This window comes from Pleurotus ostreatus, assembly GCF_014466165.1.
Source record: "Pleurotus ostreatus strain PC9 chromosome Unknown scaffold_4, whole genome shotgun sequence".
In the NCBI taxonomy this organism is placed as follows: Eukaryota; Fungi; Basidiomycota; class Agaricomycetes; order Agaricales; family Pleurotaceae; genus Pleurotus; species Pleurotus ostreatus.
In genome coordinates, this window is record NW_023503159.1 from 1,294,128 (window position 1) to 1,308,954 (window position 14,827).

Consider the following 14,827-nt stretch of genomic DNA (forward strand, 5'->3'; position numbering starts at 1 on the left):
GAGGCGCTGACTGAGACTGTTAGTAAGATGGCCCGGATGATGTAAGTAGCATATCGTAAGTAACTATGCTTGAGTAATACATCACGTGCCTGATAAGATAAGGAGAGATAGTTGAAAAAGAAAAGAAACGTTGAACCATAACAGGAAGACAGGATGGAGACAGGATAAGCCCAGAGGGAGCTGGAGCCGGTACACTGCCTTGCCAACCTTCTGGACGACCTTGTAAGGACCGCGTGGTGCGTGTCCAAGTTTCCGGGAGGGTTGGGCAAGGTTGATGTCCGACGAGTCCAGCCAGACCTTGTCACTTGGTTGGTACTCCGGAGCAGGAGTCCGACACTGATCATAGTAGCGCTTCATGTCATCCTGAGCCTTGACCAATGCTGTAAGGGGACACTCCTATTTTCTGCTATTCCCCTGTCCCTCTGCTTTCCTCCTCGTTCCTTTCTCTTTTCCTTCGTCCCACAGACTCTTACATACATCCTTTTGTTCCCTTTCCTTTCCACTTCCTTTCTGCCCACTTCCTTTGCATCCAAGTCACGTCCGGTGACTCCAAAGTCTTCCCGCACTTCGGACACTTCGGACTTGCTCAGACTTGCTCAGACACTTCAGACACTTCAGACTCGCTGGGACTTGTCTATACACTTTGGGGCTCGTCCAGATTACCTCTGTCCTCCTTCCCCGCTTCATTTCTCTTTGCTCTTACTTCCCCAGGTCGCTGGCACGACTCCTGTACATTCCCCTTCCACTTCATTATCACATGTTTCCTCATACCTTGTGATATTCGTTCGGACCTGTGGCTGGTGTACTGTACAGTTATCCTGCATTCCTCTCACGCTACTACAGTATATACTTTGCTTCCTAGCATGGAGAATCCTTATCCTGTTCTCTTTGGATTCTCCCTCTGCTAGGTGAGCAGCCCTCTCATGTATTGTAGTTAGTCTTATTCATATCTTTGGATTCTCCCTCTGCTAGGCCTGCGCTGTTGGCCATCTTGAGGTTGCCCTTACACAAACTACTTGGAATTTTACGAGATTTGTAGGTTAAGGCCCTCAGTGGTAACAGCGACATTGTGGGATACATTGACCGCTTGGGTTCTAAAGGTTTGCGTCCTGCTCCCGCCGTTTCCTTATTTAGGAAAAGGGCGCATTTCCCACAATCACGGTTGGCCTAATCAGTCTTTGAATTTCGATAATACAAGATGCGGAGGCTGCTTCAAAGGTTCTGGTGCATTTAAAGTTCATTGCAGTTTGGCTACTTGAAACCAAAAATAATCTGCCCTCCTGCTTCAGCTTCATTATCATCCTTCTCTAAGCACATAATAAATAAATGTGACACATAGTAAGAGGTGCACAGCTGCTGAATTGGGTTCTTGCAAACTTGCGTACGCCGGTGCGCACGTGTAGAGTTCAGTGGCGGTAAATGATCAGTGTCAGCTTCTGTTGATTTTGCCGTATCCTAGCTTACCCAGGACCCCACCCTTGACACCAAATCCAAGGGCTTTGCATGGGCTCAAATTCCTAAGGCTTGGGTGCACTGAGTGTCAGACATTATCTTCGCACCTATCTTCGCTTCGCATCCTACATGCAGATTTGTACCCAAGGAAGTACAAAACCACAGTGATTCTGGTATTTGGTGCATTATACCAAGTGAACAAAGTCTATTTGCATAGGCCTCGGTCCACCCGACCGTGTCGTCCAGTTCATCAACCACACATTAGTCCCTCTGCCTGTTTCATGACCCATAATGTATGATGTTGCCAGTACCAAGTTGCCAGTGATACACGGAAGTAATTGAGCGCTTATTAATTATGGAATGGAAATTGCCGTGTCTGAGCTTCAACCTTATATTGCCTTGTACACAGACCAGGAAAAGTTTAGATTCAACTCATCGACAACCGACACCACCACCGACCACCGACCCCGACGCTCATCATCAATGGCCCCCACCAAGAAGTCCAAGGCCGCAAAGTCCAGCGAGTCTATCGCCGCCCGTCTTGCCCTTGTCGTGAAATCGGGCAAATACAGCCTGGGGTACAAATCCGCGCTCAAGCAAATGCGCAACGGCAAAGGTGAGCATATCTCTTTATGGTCTCCCCAGGGGCTGGAGCGCGAGGCTGAGAAGGTCCCTTAAACTGACTTGATGTGTAGCCAAACTCATTCTCATTGCCGCTAACTGCCCCCCTCTGCGCAAATCTGAAATCGAATATTATGCCATGCTTTCAAAAACGACTGTGCACCACTTCTCGGGCACCAATGTCGCGCTTGGCACTGCTGCCGGAAAGCTCTTCCGTGTCGGGTGAGTTTTGGACTTTTCCGCCCGTATATATCGACACTGATAGTTGTCGCAGTGTTATGACCATCACGGACCCAGGAGACTCAGATCTCCTCAACTTCGCTGGTGGGGAGGCCGCTTAGTTGTCCAAAAAGTCGTAGTCGATATTTCATGCAAAGCTCATTCATTGTACATGGTCTCCCGATATCAAGCCATATGATTATCATTGAACGCCAGATGTTTGCCGTATAAAGTATTGTGACTCGAAAGTTACAACAGTGTCGGCGCCATTTCTATCACTGCGTGAGGGCCTTTGTTAATGTAATCTGTTTTTGATACATAATTTTTGCTACTCGAGTCGTTGAAGCAAAGCTGTGAAACCGTGAGCGAAATCGATGTCAAGGGTGGATTGGACGGCTACCTTTGCCACAATGCTTGCACCTAAAAATGCAGCGTACCCATTCCCAGTATCCCTATATTCGGGGTAATACTCTGGTACATTCGTCAACCGGATGACCCTTGCTTGAACGTCCGTCTGTATGTCCGAATTGGCCAAGAGATATGGTGCTAAACGAGATTGCAACGCCACACCAATGCCTAAAGAACAGAATAGAATGAGCTAGCTGTATGGTGAGACCGTTGAGATACGCACCCTTGACGTGTCGCGTAACGTCGCCTGTGACAAATAGTCCTTGCCACACGTACTGTCGTTGGTCGAATTCGACCAAGGCAACTGACTTGCCTACGACTTCTTGCAGCGATAAGATATCAGACCCACGGGCACATTGATGATACGAGGGGAGCCCTTGCAAGAGTGATGGGTCGAACAGCGGCTCGCAGAATCGATGCCTCTCCTTCCCCAAGGTCACCTCCTTCTCACGGAAAGTAACTGTAATCAAATCCAGTGCCTCGATTTCGCGAGCCCTGGCCTGTTCCGCCGCCGATGCCTTTGCATTGGCCTTCTTCTTCATTCCACTCTCAATCACCGCCTTTTCCTTCCCAGCCACCACGATGGCAGCGATGTCCGTGATGCCCTCATCTTCTACGACAGCTGTCTCTCCGTCCGAAGGGACCTTGACGTACCCGTCTTCCATTATCTGTTTCACGAGGTCCAGCAGCAGGTTGTTCAAGGCTTCTGGCTCGAGGGGCGATTCTGGGGGCGAGAACGCGTTCATGACGGTTTGATTGGTACGTAAAAGGTTGGCGAGGTATGCCTGACAATCACGGACACCGAGCGTGGAGGTCGTGCGCGCGTTGTGAATGATGAGTCCGTCTAGCACTGGCGTTACATCAGTCTTTTCGTGACCGATATCGACGACCACCCCAGTAATGGTGTTCGAGCTGTATATCTGCGCCATAGGTCGTTCGACTAGGCAGAACCCAGCCACATTGAGTCGCTCGAAAAACAACTGACACGTCCTTTCGTAATCGCTTCTTGACAACCCGGAGAACATAGACAGCAACACAGGGGATTCATTTTGCGTTCGCCGTAGCTGGAGTTGATTGAATAAAGCGTATTTCCTGTTCAATCTTCGGGTTAAGTACGCCAAGGCAAGAGGGTCGAGTCTAACGTTACCATAGAGCTTCTGCCTGCACCCAGTCTCGAACAGTCCCATCTGCGAATGGCCACGAAACGGCAATGTCCTGTCCAGCAGCAAGGGCTTCGTCGAGCTGACTCCCTACTAGGTAATCGTGGACTAGCGCCGTACTAGCATATTGTGGCAATATCGATACGGATTTCGAGAGCTTTTGCTTGCCATTCGGGCTCACGAGGGTCGGCTCTGAACCATTCTTGCGCAAACCCACGCGCGCTTGGAATTCCTAGATGTTGCGTAAGAGAGAGACGGTACGGAGCAATATTCGCGTACGACAGAGGGTGGCCTTAGTAAATCATGAAGTCCTAATCCTGCCCGAACAACGGTTCGGCCGGTCTCAATGATTGCAACAGTCGAATCGCGAAAAGACATTCCTACTACGAAGTGTGACACAGACGCGTGACTTCGACATGACACAATCACGCCGGTCTCACGGACATATGTACCGGGTCCCACGAACAATTATAGGAAACAGAAAGGATCTGCATTATTATCGAGCTATATAAGTCGACGGACTCGTGATAATACCCATCTACTTCCATCTAGTGCAGTTTGTTGCCGGGTGGGTTGTAGACTGGGGTATTGGATGAGACATGGACGTGCTGGGGAAGACGCAAGAACTTACAAATTTTCCTGTTCTTGAGAGGTGCCCACTTGTAGCGCTTAACGTAAATGCTGATAGCCCAAAGAGTGGAGAACAGTATCACGGCCTTGATGCCGTACTTCTTTCGCTCGTCGTGCTCTGGCTCTGCAGCCCAGTTCAAGAATGTCACGACATCCTTGGCCATTTGGGACGTTGTTGCAGGGGTGCCTGTACGTGGAAAGTCAATGTTAACACCGGATGCTAACAACAGCACCGTGATTGCACTGACCATCATCGTACTCAACCAGGCCGTCAAACAGGACCCGAGCCATGGAAATAGCTCCGCCGGGGAAGTACGGATTGTAGTTCATGCCTTCACGGATTTCGACGCCAGCGGGGGGATCAATGTAACCGGTGAGTAGAGAGAATACGTAGTCCTAGTACGCTATCAGTACATTGCACGGGTTAGAAGAAATTAAAGACGTACTGCACCACCATGGCGAGCTTTGATGATCAAACTGAGGTCAGGGGGCATTGCACCAGCATTACCGGCACGCGCAGCTTCTTCGTTCGGATATGGTCGCGGCATGTAATCAGCAAGTTTTCCTGGGCGTTGAAACATCTCGCCCTGGTCATTCGGACCGTCTTCATATTCAACTTCTTCCGCCAATGCGCGAGCCTCGTCAGCGGTGTGCGAGACACCAACTAAGTTGCGCCATGCAATGCGATCTAGCGAGTGGCATGCTGCGCACACCTCGCGGTACACTTGGTATCCTCGTCGTATGCTGATACATCGTTAACAACGCGTCTCGGCAATGGTCGGAAGAAGGGGTTAGGTCGGACGTACCTAGCGTGGTCGAAGGTATCCAGCAGACCATTGTGCGGCCATGGGTACGCAGTTGGATGTAGACCTTCGTCGCTGAGATGACTTGCGTGCACTTCGCCGATGAAGGGTAGGGAGCCAAATAGATGAGTGTACCAGGCAATCGACCCGGCGGTCAGAAGTGAGGCCGACACAAGGGCGGTCCGCGAGTAGAAGGCGGACTGCGCAAGCTATCAAACCTGGTTCACTAACCAATAATACGAGGACTGTACATACCTCAGCAGCACCTGCGGATGCTGAACCCGAAGCAAAGCGAGCCTTGTAGTTCCAATGTTATTTGGCTTTCCCTATGTTCAAACGCAAACCAGCTCACCGAGGACCTGGAAGCTGATGCGATGTTCGAGTTCTTCACCGAGCGCAACAAAGCAGCTGGTTTGAGGCCTGCCGCCGACAGCCTCGAGAGCATTTCGAATGCAATATTTTGAAAACGGAGGAAAGAGAGTGACGGGTCACGCTCGTTACAATTATTTGGGCGGGATGAACCGGAGTTGTGCGGCCAATCACTGCCCCGCTATTTCGAGGCACGTGCTCTTTCCCTGTTCGTACTTCTGGCACTCAAATAAGGCAATTGGCTTGGCGCCCACTTGGCTATGCCAATTTCTTTCTCAGTGCAGGCTACACGACGCAAATAGCCCAGCCTGATGCACGGTGATGGAACGAGGCATTCAGACGGAGTCCGCTCAATATCCGAAGGTTCACGTTCACATACAGAATATATGTAGAATTAGAGGCTACATATTAGCCGGACGTAAATCAAAAAGTGGTATGCATAAAAGGTCGTTCGGCCTCCCACGAGGCATCATGGCAGGACATGAGGGCAACAAAAATTCTCAGAATCAGAAGATGCAATCACAGATTTCTAGATACCAGAGCACAGGTTAGTTTCGCATTGCACTGCACACGCGATGGTAGGACGCACCCTCAGCGCAACAGCAGCACAAGCAACCAGCTAGGCATGCCATACAACCAGTGGAGGCACCGCCGCCTTTCTCAGGTTGTTGCTGACTGCGGAGAAAGTGGTCAGATAATCCGACATGTATGATGCCAAGGAGGAACCTACATAATGACCGTCTGAGGAGGGGGTTGGGCCTGATAACCTGGGCCTCCATATCCTTGGGGAGGGGGGCCACCGTAGCCTCCACCACCATATCCTTGCTGATAAGCCTGCTGGGGCTGCTGCGGGTAATACCCTCCTTGGTCACCACCTAACGGAATGAGGGTTAGCTGCCAAAATTTCCTCAGACAAGCCGAACAGTGAGCGCACCAGGAGGTGGGTAATACTGCTGTTGGGGAGCCCCGCTGTTGTAGTAATCTTTGGCGGACATGGTCTGAGACGAGAGAAGGTAGTGGTACAAGGAAGAGGGTGAGTGCTTTGCGATCCCCGGCGTTATCCCACCTTTCCGCATGACCGCAGTAAGCTTAGTCAGCTACTCTCGGCCGGAAGGCCAAGCTTCCATAACTTGGGGTCTTGGAAGCTCAGTGAGGCTGAGTAGGTACTTCTTTGCAACGACTCCCTAGGCTCAGCATACCGAGCAATGGGCTCACACAGCGAGGTGACTGAACTTAGCTGAGCTTGTAATGCACTGAGAACCTTATATTGGATATGCCGATGGAAAAGTCACAGTATTATCGTAATGGATTCTCTCTCCGCTTAGCCTAAGGCCTTTGATAGATATTTTTTGTGTCAATCAGTCCGTAACATCACGGCAACCATCTGGCAGAACATGAGGCAAAGCAATGTTCAAAGCTTGGAGTAGAATACAATAATACCGAGCCCAGTGGACGGCCATAAACAATACATACAAAAGAACGAATAAACAAGGATCTACCCAAGCAGCCTATAGAGAAGAAAACAGAAAATATCAATATCCAGTTCAATATCCAGTAATATCCGGTCCAGGTTGTGTAGACAGAGGGCTGAGGCGCTAAGGATTAGGATTAGACATGTGGGTCGACAATCGTGCCCCTTGGCGAAGTAGCCATTGAGTGAGACGCGTGGGGGCTATACGAAGGTGTGTCATTGATCAACCCAATTAAGTGTCTAGTCAATTGCGGAAATCGAACTCACGGACAGCGCTATATTCATTGTAGGCGACGACGTCGAAAGGCCCAGTGATTGCATCCGCAAGAACGCTTCCTTCGGGAGTTATATTCATCCGACCAGTTTGATCCATACTAGGCCAAGCAGTTGAGAATGAATCATAGAGAGGAACACAGACTCACGCGTACAGTCTCATCAGATTGACGCGCAGGCGAAATTGGCCGCGATAACGTATGCTGACATCGGGGAATAAGAAATACATTCCCATGTTACCTTGAAGGTCTTCTAGTTGATGCACGGATGACACCAGATTGCCGTACAGAATAGGTGGAGACAGATCTCCACCTGGCGCGGAACCCATATCCAACTGCCTCTGCCCGTCTGCGCTCAGAAGGGATAGATGCGCGATCAGGAAAGGTAGTTCTACTTCCCTGCAGAATAAAAAATTCGTAAGTATTATGATCACTACCGTCTCCAAAGGCACATACGGGATGATGGAATTCCCGGAAGGGTCCGTGACAATTAATTGAACAACGATGGGCGGAGTCAACGGAAGGCGAGAAAGACTCGCTGAACCGAAGTCTGCAGTTTTTTGGGGGTGTTGGACCACCTCAAGGTGATATGACCTGTCAAGGCTTAATTACCACCGGGTATAACATTGACATGATATAAACGCTTACCGAGTGTTAGAGTCCGCGAGTAAGGAGGAAACCTGAATGAGGGGATGTCTTCTGTAGTGGGGCGGAGAATAGGAATCCCGGCTCGAAGGCGTGCTTCGGCTGGAACGAGTACCGGCTGATGAAAAATACAGCGAAGTGGCAGAAGTCTGCGGGGAGGAGTCCCCACTGTTTGAGACAGAATGTTGACTGAGGCTAGGTGATGATTGTAGAGATGGTGTTCTTGTTTTTGTAGAGGGTACAGGTTGGCTGGCAAGTCTTCATTGGGTCAACAAAAGAGAAGATAGATCTCGGAGACTGACAAAGTAAGGTGCGGGTCCGACTGGATACAAGTGGGACGCAGGTGATGCTAGGATATGCAGGTCAGACCGATACCGTATGGGCCGCAAAATCTTACCTTAGCGTTGCCCCGACAACTGCTAGCCGACGGTCTACTGAAGGTTAGTTCAGATGGATACTCAGGCTCCAGATGTAGGGAACCTCTAGATAGAAGGACTCCCTCGGCCTCTTGCGGGGAGCTCGACAGCGGTCGACAGACACCAGCAAAGAGGGTAGCAACAGACATCAGAGAGTTGTCAAACCTTCGCTGCGAGGAATTTTGGTAAAATATCGCGGAGGGGGACGCATTATTTATGCAACTGGGACAAGGGGTGTTATCCAATTCCATTTGAGCGAAAGCAGTGGTGTAATAGATAGAAGTAAAGTTTTGCTTTTCAGCCGAGATCGGGGTCCCTGACATAGGACACGCCCGTAGTAGCCAAAGGAACGGGTACTAAATGCTCGAAGTATACGGAATGTCAGTCCTTCCTGTGGATTCTATATAGATGGCTCACAGGATATGCCCCGACACCAGAACCGAAATAGGGGATTAAGAAGAACATAAACTACAGAAAGAGGGTTTAAATGGATCAAACGCTCTTTTTGACGTAACTCCATATTCCTGCCACGCCTGACATGAAGGCAGCTGCTGCCATCGCAGGTCGAACTCCAGCTATAAATGGCAAAGGTATCAACAATCATCATTACATTACAACGTGGAGAGAGTTCGCACCCGTTGACTTGTACAAAGCGCCTGTGATGCCGCCCGCTCCCATACTACCAATTATATCATGTTTTCCCCGTGCCGCGTCAATAGAAGAGTTGACCGCATTGTACACAAGAGCTATCATTAAAGGCGCGTCAGGACAGAAATATATTGGAGATATGAACGCAGACGGACCGAGAACACCTGCCGAGTTTCCAATGAATGTGCCTCTCCTGGTAACGGAATTGAGCACACTGTTGATTCGTAACCGCGTATTTGTGACGGCCAGAGGCCTTCGAGCACCTTCCCTTATTCCCCATACGCCGCCAAGGGCCAAACCTAGGATAAAAAACATCAACATGTGACGGAAAGAAAACAATAAGAATGGAGGTTTTTTCCAAAAGATTAAGATAAGGTGAGAGAGATTGGCAGGAGGAAAAACAAGGCCGGAACCGAGCAAAAAAGCACACTCGCAAAAGCAAAAGAGGCAATGTGAAAGAGATCTATACGCACCACTAAGATACATTGTACCCGTTCCGTAGCAAAGGTCATCACTCCAACCTCGGGAAGGAATTGCAGTACCGGCGCCAGGAAGATCTGTTGTCTTATCGTCATCAAGAAGCAGGTAGTCAAGTTTGTCCCCGAGTTGGGCCAAAGGATGCAGCCGCGCGGGGTCGTAAGCGGCCATGAGAAGGTCTGAGGCAGTTACAGCATCTTGGGGAGCAGCAGAACCTTCCGGGCGGGAAAAGTTCGTAGATTTGAGCAACAACGCGGGGTCCTGAGACGAGGAGCTGCCGTCTTGGGCAGACTGCGATGGTTGCGAGGACATTGTGGTCGGTGGTGGTGGTCAGTAGCGAAGGTGACTTGGTCAAATTTTCAAATGGCGCGGCGGTGTGTGTGCCCCGCACGTGACCTGGTTGCGAATATCTCCTTCACTTGCGCCGCTTGACTGGTAGCTTTTCAATATTTCTGGCCAAATGTTACGCTGGCTACGGCCGTTTCCTGGAAACTTCCTTCGGATTGCGCGCGTCCATCCTCGTAGAGAATGTCTTGGCCCGGTCGTATCCAGGACCAGGGACTTGGACACTTTTCGATCAGCCAGAAGTGAGTTTCGGACTTGCAGAATAGAGCTTTGGCTCACGAAACCATGGTCTTGCGATAGGATGGGCTACTTCTGTAACCCCGCACTCTACAGCTTCGGATCCTGCCGAGGCAGAGGCATTGCGCTGTCTTGAGCAGGGGACTACGAAATTGGAAGAAGGTGATGTAGAAGCTGCCAAAGAACTCTACCGGCGTAGCACAGAAATCAAGCGGAATGCGAGCTCCCTATTCAATTTGGGGGTCACACATTACCATCTTAGTACGATTCATTATCTACTGGTTTGCTTCGTAGAGCTGAATAAATTTACTCAGAGGAATTCGACGAGGCCATAGCTGCATGGAAAGAATCAATAGCGCTCCAGCCGTCCAGCCCCGATGCCCATACCAGTTAGTGCACGGAAGCAATTTCTTCACATTTAGCAAAATTATCACGCTGTCAGATCTGGCCAGTGCCTACATAGTGTCACCTGTGGCGAGACCGGACCTTGCATTACACCACCTGCGGTATCTATCACTTCCAGCATTCCGGGGTATGACAAACGTTAACGCACTGCGGGGAACAGTATCGCCTCCTCACTTTCTCCGGAGGACCCTGAAATTGCCTTCAACTTAGCTGCTGTTCTCGAAGCCAGTCAGTACCAGTTCATGTTGCGTCATCTTTATTGTTCCATTCTCATGGATCATCAATCATTGCGACAGCCGGCCACCTAGAAGAAGCGGTGGAATACTACGAACATAGCAAGAAACATGGCGTAGAACGCGCTTCGATGCACATCCGCAATGTAGGTTTAAACCTTGTCGTTAAGCTCCTGCTAGCGCTGACCGACTCGGGAACTCAAGGTTAGCGCAAAGATTCTGGGGAAGAGGATGCAGGCGGCGAAAGAACCAGACTCCGACTCTAGTTCTGGCTCGTCATGACGGTCGGGGCTCCGCCTGGTCGCTGCATCTGAGTTGGGGCTGTATTGGGGAAGTTAAATGGGAAAAAGAACCTGCTCTAATTGTTTGCATCCTCATCGCCCGCGGAAACGCGTGCTGCATGGAGTGGCGCTACAAGGCCTGGGGTCCGGCGACCGTGCGCTGCGGTAGCAAGAATCATCACTGTCATCATTACATCTAGAAGATCGTACCTCTTAATGGGTCAGGCGATTACAGAGTGCGTATGGGGTATGCTGTACTGTCATTCATTACCAAGGTCGAGCTCTGCCGTTTTGCCCTGCGCCACGATAGGATCCTCTTTGGCCGCGATATCGCGTGTATCCCCGACCTCGAAAGGCGGTATGAACCCCACCGATTGGCCGGGTCACTGGCGGTGAATCCTGCAACCTTTGGAGGATACTTGTTACGTCTGAGTGGGTATAAACACCGGCCAGCTGGTCCGAAGCCTTCAAAGAAATGATGCGATCGTAGCCTTCGTGAGGAGCTGGGGGCCTGTAGTCTGACGCAAAGTGAGCAAGAATGGATAACCCTTGCTCAGGGGATGTTATAGTGGGATGCCCCGTCCCTGCACAGTGCGTTCAATGTTGGGTTAGGTTGTTTTCAATGGGAGACAAGGGGTGGCTCTGACTCAGACCAAGTCTCCTCTCGCATTCCTGCAAACAGCCACGATATCAGAACCCCTAAAGGACAACTGATGAAATGGAACATGCCGCCCAACTTACTTCATAGGGTGTGTCGAAAACAATAACCCAAACGCTTGTGCCGGGAAATTCGCGGGCGATGGTGATCCAGTACGCTCGCTGACTAGAATATACCGTCATCAGTCATGGCGCATCTGAGATACACAACAGCTTTGGGTGTCCGTGTACTCACGACTCGTTGAAGTTTGTGCGGTCGATACAGACATTCAAACCCTGCTGGAGACAGCCGCGAGCTAAACTTTCTACCTGACGCCTATCTCCTAAGTCATCCTGATTGCATCTGTGGAAGCGCGGGTAACACTGCTGCAAAGCTTGTGCAAAGGTGGACTGGATTTCAGGAGTAATTCACAGATGTCCTTGTCCAGCAGAAGTCGAGACAATCGTCGTACCTTTCCAGAGCCTATCAAGCCCACCAAAATAAGGACAATGGGTCCTACATGCGAAAAGGTAGTTGTGCTATTTAGAGAGAGCAGTGCGCTATCCTTGGAGATGTCGGCGAAAGCTGTTAAAGGGCTCATTTAGATTCGAGGTTGTTCCTATTCAGGTAGTCTTAGGCGGTACTCCGACGGTGGCAAACAAAACAAATCCAAGATGCGAAACAACGAAAGAAATATAATAACTATGCGTCCTGTATCTAATTGTCCCACCAAACTTTCATATATTTGTCCCGACGGGAAGGACGAGGCTTCATCGGCCGTTGACCGTGGCAGTGGAATCTCTCCTAACCCCGTTTGAAGGAAGAGTTGGAGCTCCATGGGCTGGTTCTTGCTGCGGCAACTTGTTGGGGTGGTCAGGGATAGCTTCAATTTCTTTCTTTGCCTCTTCCCAAGCTTCCAAGTTCTGGCCGCGTAGACGTAAAAGATAAGATGAGTATTGAAACCGAATCGCAGCGGAATAAAATGATTCCGGCTGGTGGAAGGAACGAGGGGAGAATACTCACCTTCCTGCACCAATCCCTATGGCTTCGCGCCATACTAATCGCCATCTCTCGTAAGTCTGCGACTTTCTGGCGTTGGAAACGGTCAAGATCAGCCTGAATCGTGGAGCTTGAGTATTTCAGGTCCTGCGCCGAGAGATGCAACGCATCTTCGAGCTATAACCAAGGACAGAATATCAATATTGAGCTATAGCTCCATTGAAAGCGTGTACGTACTTGCGATATCGTCTCCCGCGTCTTGGTTATTGAATTTCTTCGGGCGGTCTCTGGGTCAACGTCCATCATACCGTGCAGGGTGTAGTTCAAGGCGTTAAGCAATCCCATCCCAGGCGCGCGTGTCTTCCTTCGCGCAGGGTTAGGGCCAGGATGAGGTGGTAAATATGACGACGAGGGAGAAGTGGTTTCGCCGGGACTCCCGACATGAACTTCTCCGTCATGTGCGTCGGCGTTTGGTCCTTCGACTTCATCTCGAATAGTTTCACCCTCTGTCGCTTGTGTCTCAGAATGGGGTACGGTCGGCGAACCATAGCCGTTGGCTCTGCCTCGACCCAAGGCTTCCGCAAGGCGCTGGGCTTCTCTTTCACTTTTGTCCAACTCCTCTAGATGCTCGCGTTTTGCCTCGAGAGCATCCTGCGTCATTTCATATTGAACGTGTTTTTGGTGTCGATAGGCAAGCAGCTTCTTTATAATGGAAGCAAATTGCGAGTACTCATGCATTGGCTCCGCCCAATTCATCTCCAACTCTTGTAGCTATGGTCGTGGATATTTCAGCGCTCGGCCACGAGACATCTAAAAATAGCGTACCAATTTCGTCGTCGACATGTAGGTTGCGTCGACCGCCTGACCAGTCTTCTCAACAGCAGCAGCAAGAGGGCCGCTTTCATTCAGACTAGCTCCGTTCAATGCGGCGCCGAGATCTGCGTGGTCTTGTGCATAATCTCCACCATAGAGACCTTAGTGATGGTGGACCGAGAGAACAAGAAGGTCGCTTACCTGACCACCGCTTGATCGTCCGGCGAGTAACCTTTTCCATGGGACCACTTACGTGATTTGCGAACTTGGATGTGAAGGCTTCGGAATCCAAGAATCGTTGATCAGGCTTCCGTAGGGGATGGGCAGCAGATGGATTTGGTAGCGCAGCATAAGCCGGAGACGCATTCTGATCGGTGGGGTTGTGAGAAGGAGCGCGCAGGATGTTCTTAGGCAGAAGGGAGAGTGGGGGAGAATTCAGGACTTCGGTCTGAGATTGAAGATAGGTTACAGATTCCAGAGCAACGGATATAATCGACGACGTACCCATGATACCTCGCCATCCAGAAAACGGTGGAATACGTGCTCATTTGAGACGATAGGATGCCTTGCTATCCTGTTCAAGAACGTCTGCAGCATGCGCTTCCGCCGCGCAATCATTGCTGCGTCTTCTTTAGCCTTACCTTGCTTTATCGCATAGTCGCCAATGGTTTGCTTCGACGGAATCGGTGGAATTATCAAAGTAGGGTACAGCTTGGATAGATTCAGCCTCAAAGACTCGAATTCGGAGTACCGATGGTGCGCTTCTGTATTCTTCAATGCACATGAGCAGAACGAATGCCTAAGCTGTCAAACAAGCGTACCCCTGTTCGAATCACATAGACAATGTACGGGGAAGATGAATTAATGGTCGTCTTCAGTGCATCCGTGATCTAGCATTCCGCAGCGTCTCGGTTGGACCTCCACAGCAATAAAGTGGAACGGAATGCGCACCAATATCTCCACTTCTTCCCCAGAGTGCAAGAACCTGTCGCGAGCACAGCAGAAGTCCGTCTTGTAGTTCGTAGCTGGCTGTCGACGGGTCCCAGGAGACGGAAACGGACGAGAAAGCTGAGGCGAAGTGGGCGGCGACGCCAGTCGAGCAGGCCGATGCGCAGGCGACGGTGGTTCCGAGAGGTCAACTTTGGACGTGGAAGAAGCCTCCGAAGTGTTCGTTTCCTCCGTCTCGAAGGGATTCTCGTCCTCGAATGTGTCCATTGCCGTCGCTGAGTTCGTCGTTTGTGTGAAGAGAACAGGGGTAAGCAAGAAGGCGCTCCCAGAGTCACGTC

General features: G+C 50.5%; 9 protein-coding genes across 9 annotated transcripts; 2 read left to right on the forward strand and 7 right to left on the reverse strand.

Annotated features, from left to right (window-relative positions):
- Positions 1–1,935: 1,935 nt before the first annotated feature.
- Positions 1,936–2,414, forward strand: RPL30 (60S ribosomal protein L30; the record flags this gene model as incomplete). Its single annotated transcript, XM_036775801.1, has 3 exons — positions 1,936–2,068; positions 2,148–2,295; positions 2,348–2,414. 3 exons carry the CDS (start codon positions 1,936–1,938, stop codon positions 2,412–2,414), a joined length of 348 nt encoding a protein of 115 aa, XP_036631820.1.
- Positions 2,415–2,541: 127 nt separating this feature from the next.
- Positions 2,542–4,238, reverse strand: PC9H_006251 (uncharacterized protein; the record flags this gene model as incomplete). The annotated part of the gene is made up of 5 exons (XM_036775802.1): positions 2,542–2,643; positions 2,693–2,868; positions 2,924–3,792; positions 3,848–4,092; positions 4,140–4,238. 5 exons carry the CDS (start codon positions 4,236–4,238, stop codon positions 2,542–2,544), a joined length of 1,491 nt encoding a protein of 496 aa, XP_036631821.1.
- A 170-nt stretch (positions 4,239–4,408) lies between these two features.
- Positions 4,409–5,738, reverse strand: CYT1 (cytochrome c1; the record flags this gene model as incomplete). The annotated part of the gene is made up of 7 exons (XM_036775803.1): positions 4,409–4,440; positions 4,492–4,677; positions 4,739–4,886; positions 4,937–5,234; positions 5,297–5,493; positions 5,549–5,590; positions 5,646–5,738. 7 exons carry the CDS (start codon positions 5,736–5,738, stop codon positions 4,409–4,411), a joined length of 996 nt encoding a protein of 331 aa, XP_036631822.1.
- A 430-nt stretch (positions 5,739–6,168) lies between these two features.
- On the reverse strand, positions 6,169–6,657 carry PC9H_006253 (uncharacterized protein; the record flags this gene model as incomplete). Its single annotated transcript, XM_036775804.1, has 4 exons — positions 6,169–6,191; positions 6,252–6,337; positions 6,393–6,537; positions 6,597–6,657. 4 exons carry the CDS (start codon positions 6,655–6,657, stop codon positions 6,169–6,171), a joined length of 315 nt encoding a protein of 104 aa, XP_036631823.1.
- A 600-nt stretch (positions 6,658–7,257) lies between these two features.
- PC9H_006254 (uncharacterized protein) lies at positions 7,258–8,789 on the reverse strand (the record flags this gene model as incomplete). Its single annotated transcript, XM_036775805.1, has 8 exons — positions 7,258–7,334; positions 7,401–7,507; positions 7,562–7,804; positions 7,862–7,999; positions 8,054–8,168; positions 8,220–8,299; positions 8,353–8,372; positions 8,448–8,789. 8 exons carry the CDS (start codon positions 8,787–8,789, stop codon positions 7,258–7,260), a joined length of 1,122 nt encoding a protein of 373 aa, XP_036631824.1.
- A 169-nt stretch (positions 8,790–8,958) lies between these two features.
- Positions 8,959–9,903, reverse strand: TIM23 (Mitochondrial import inner membrane translocase subunit tim23; the record flags this gene model as incomplete). Its single annotated transcript, XM_036775806.1, has 4 exons — positions 8,959–9,041; positions 9,102–9,212; positions 9,270–9,413; positions 9,588–9,903. The coding sequence occupies 4 exons, from the start codon at positions 9,901–9,903 to the stop codon at positions 8,959–8,961; spliced, it is 654 nt and encodes a 217-aa protein (XP_036631825.1).
- Positions 9,904–10,051: 148 nt separating this feature from the next.
- PC9H_006256 (uncharacterized protein) lies at positions 10,052–11,093 on the forward strand (the record flags this gene model as incomplete). Its single annotated transcript, XM_036775807.1, has 7 exons — positions 10,052–10,178; positions 10,237–10,434; positions 10,488–10,562; positions 10,616–10,679; positions 10,739–10,806; positions 10,875–10,957; positions 11,016–11,093. The coding sequence occupies 7 exons, from the start codon at positions 10,052–10,054 to the stop codon at positions 11,091–11,093; spliced, it is 693 nt and encodes a 230-aa protein (XP_036631826.1).
- A 266-nt stretch (positions 11,094–11,359) lies between these two features.
- On the reverse strand, positions 11,360–12,330 carry PC9H_006257 (uncharacterized protein; the record flags this gene model as incomplete). Its single annotated transcript, XM_036775808.1, has 5 exons — positions 11,360–11,676; positions 11,740–11,764; positions 11,834–11,915; positions 11,985–12,139; positions 12,202–12,330. 5 exons carry the CDS (start codon positions 12,328–12,330, stop codon positions 11,360–11,362), a joined length of 708 nt encoding a protein of 235 aa, XP_036631827.1.
- A 169-nt stretch (positions 12,331–12,499) lies between these two features.
- ATG20 (Sorting nexin, cytoplasm-to-vacuole targeting pathway/endosomal sorting) lies at positions 12,500–14,756 on the reverse strand (the record flags this gene model as incomplete). The annotated part of the gene is made up of 8 exons (XM_036775809.1): positions 12,500–12,652; positions 12,753–12,905; positions 12,966–13,499; positions 13,554–13,687; positions 13,743–13,989; positions 14,046–14,312; positions 14,363–14,431; positions 14,493–14,756. 8 exons carry the CDS (start codon positions 14,754–14,756, stop codon positions 12,500–12,502), a joined length of 1,821 nt encoding a protein of 606 aa, XP_036631828.1.
- Positions 14,757–14,827: the final 71 nt, after the last annotated feature.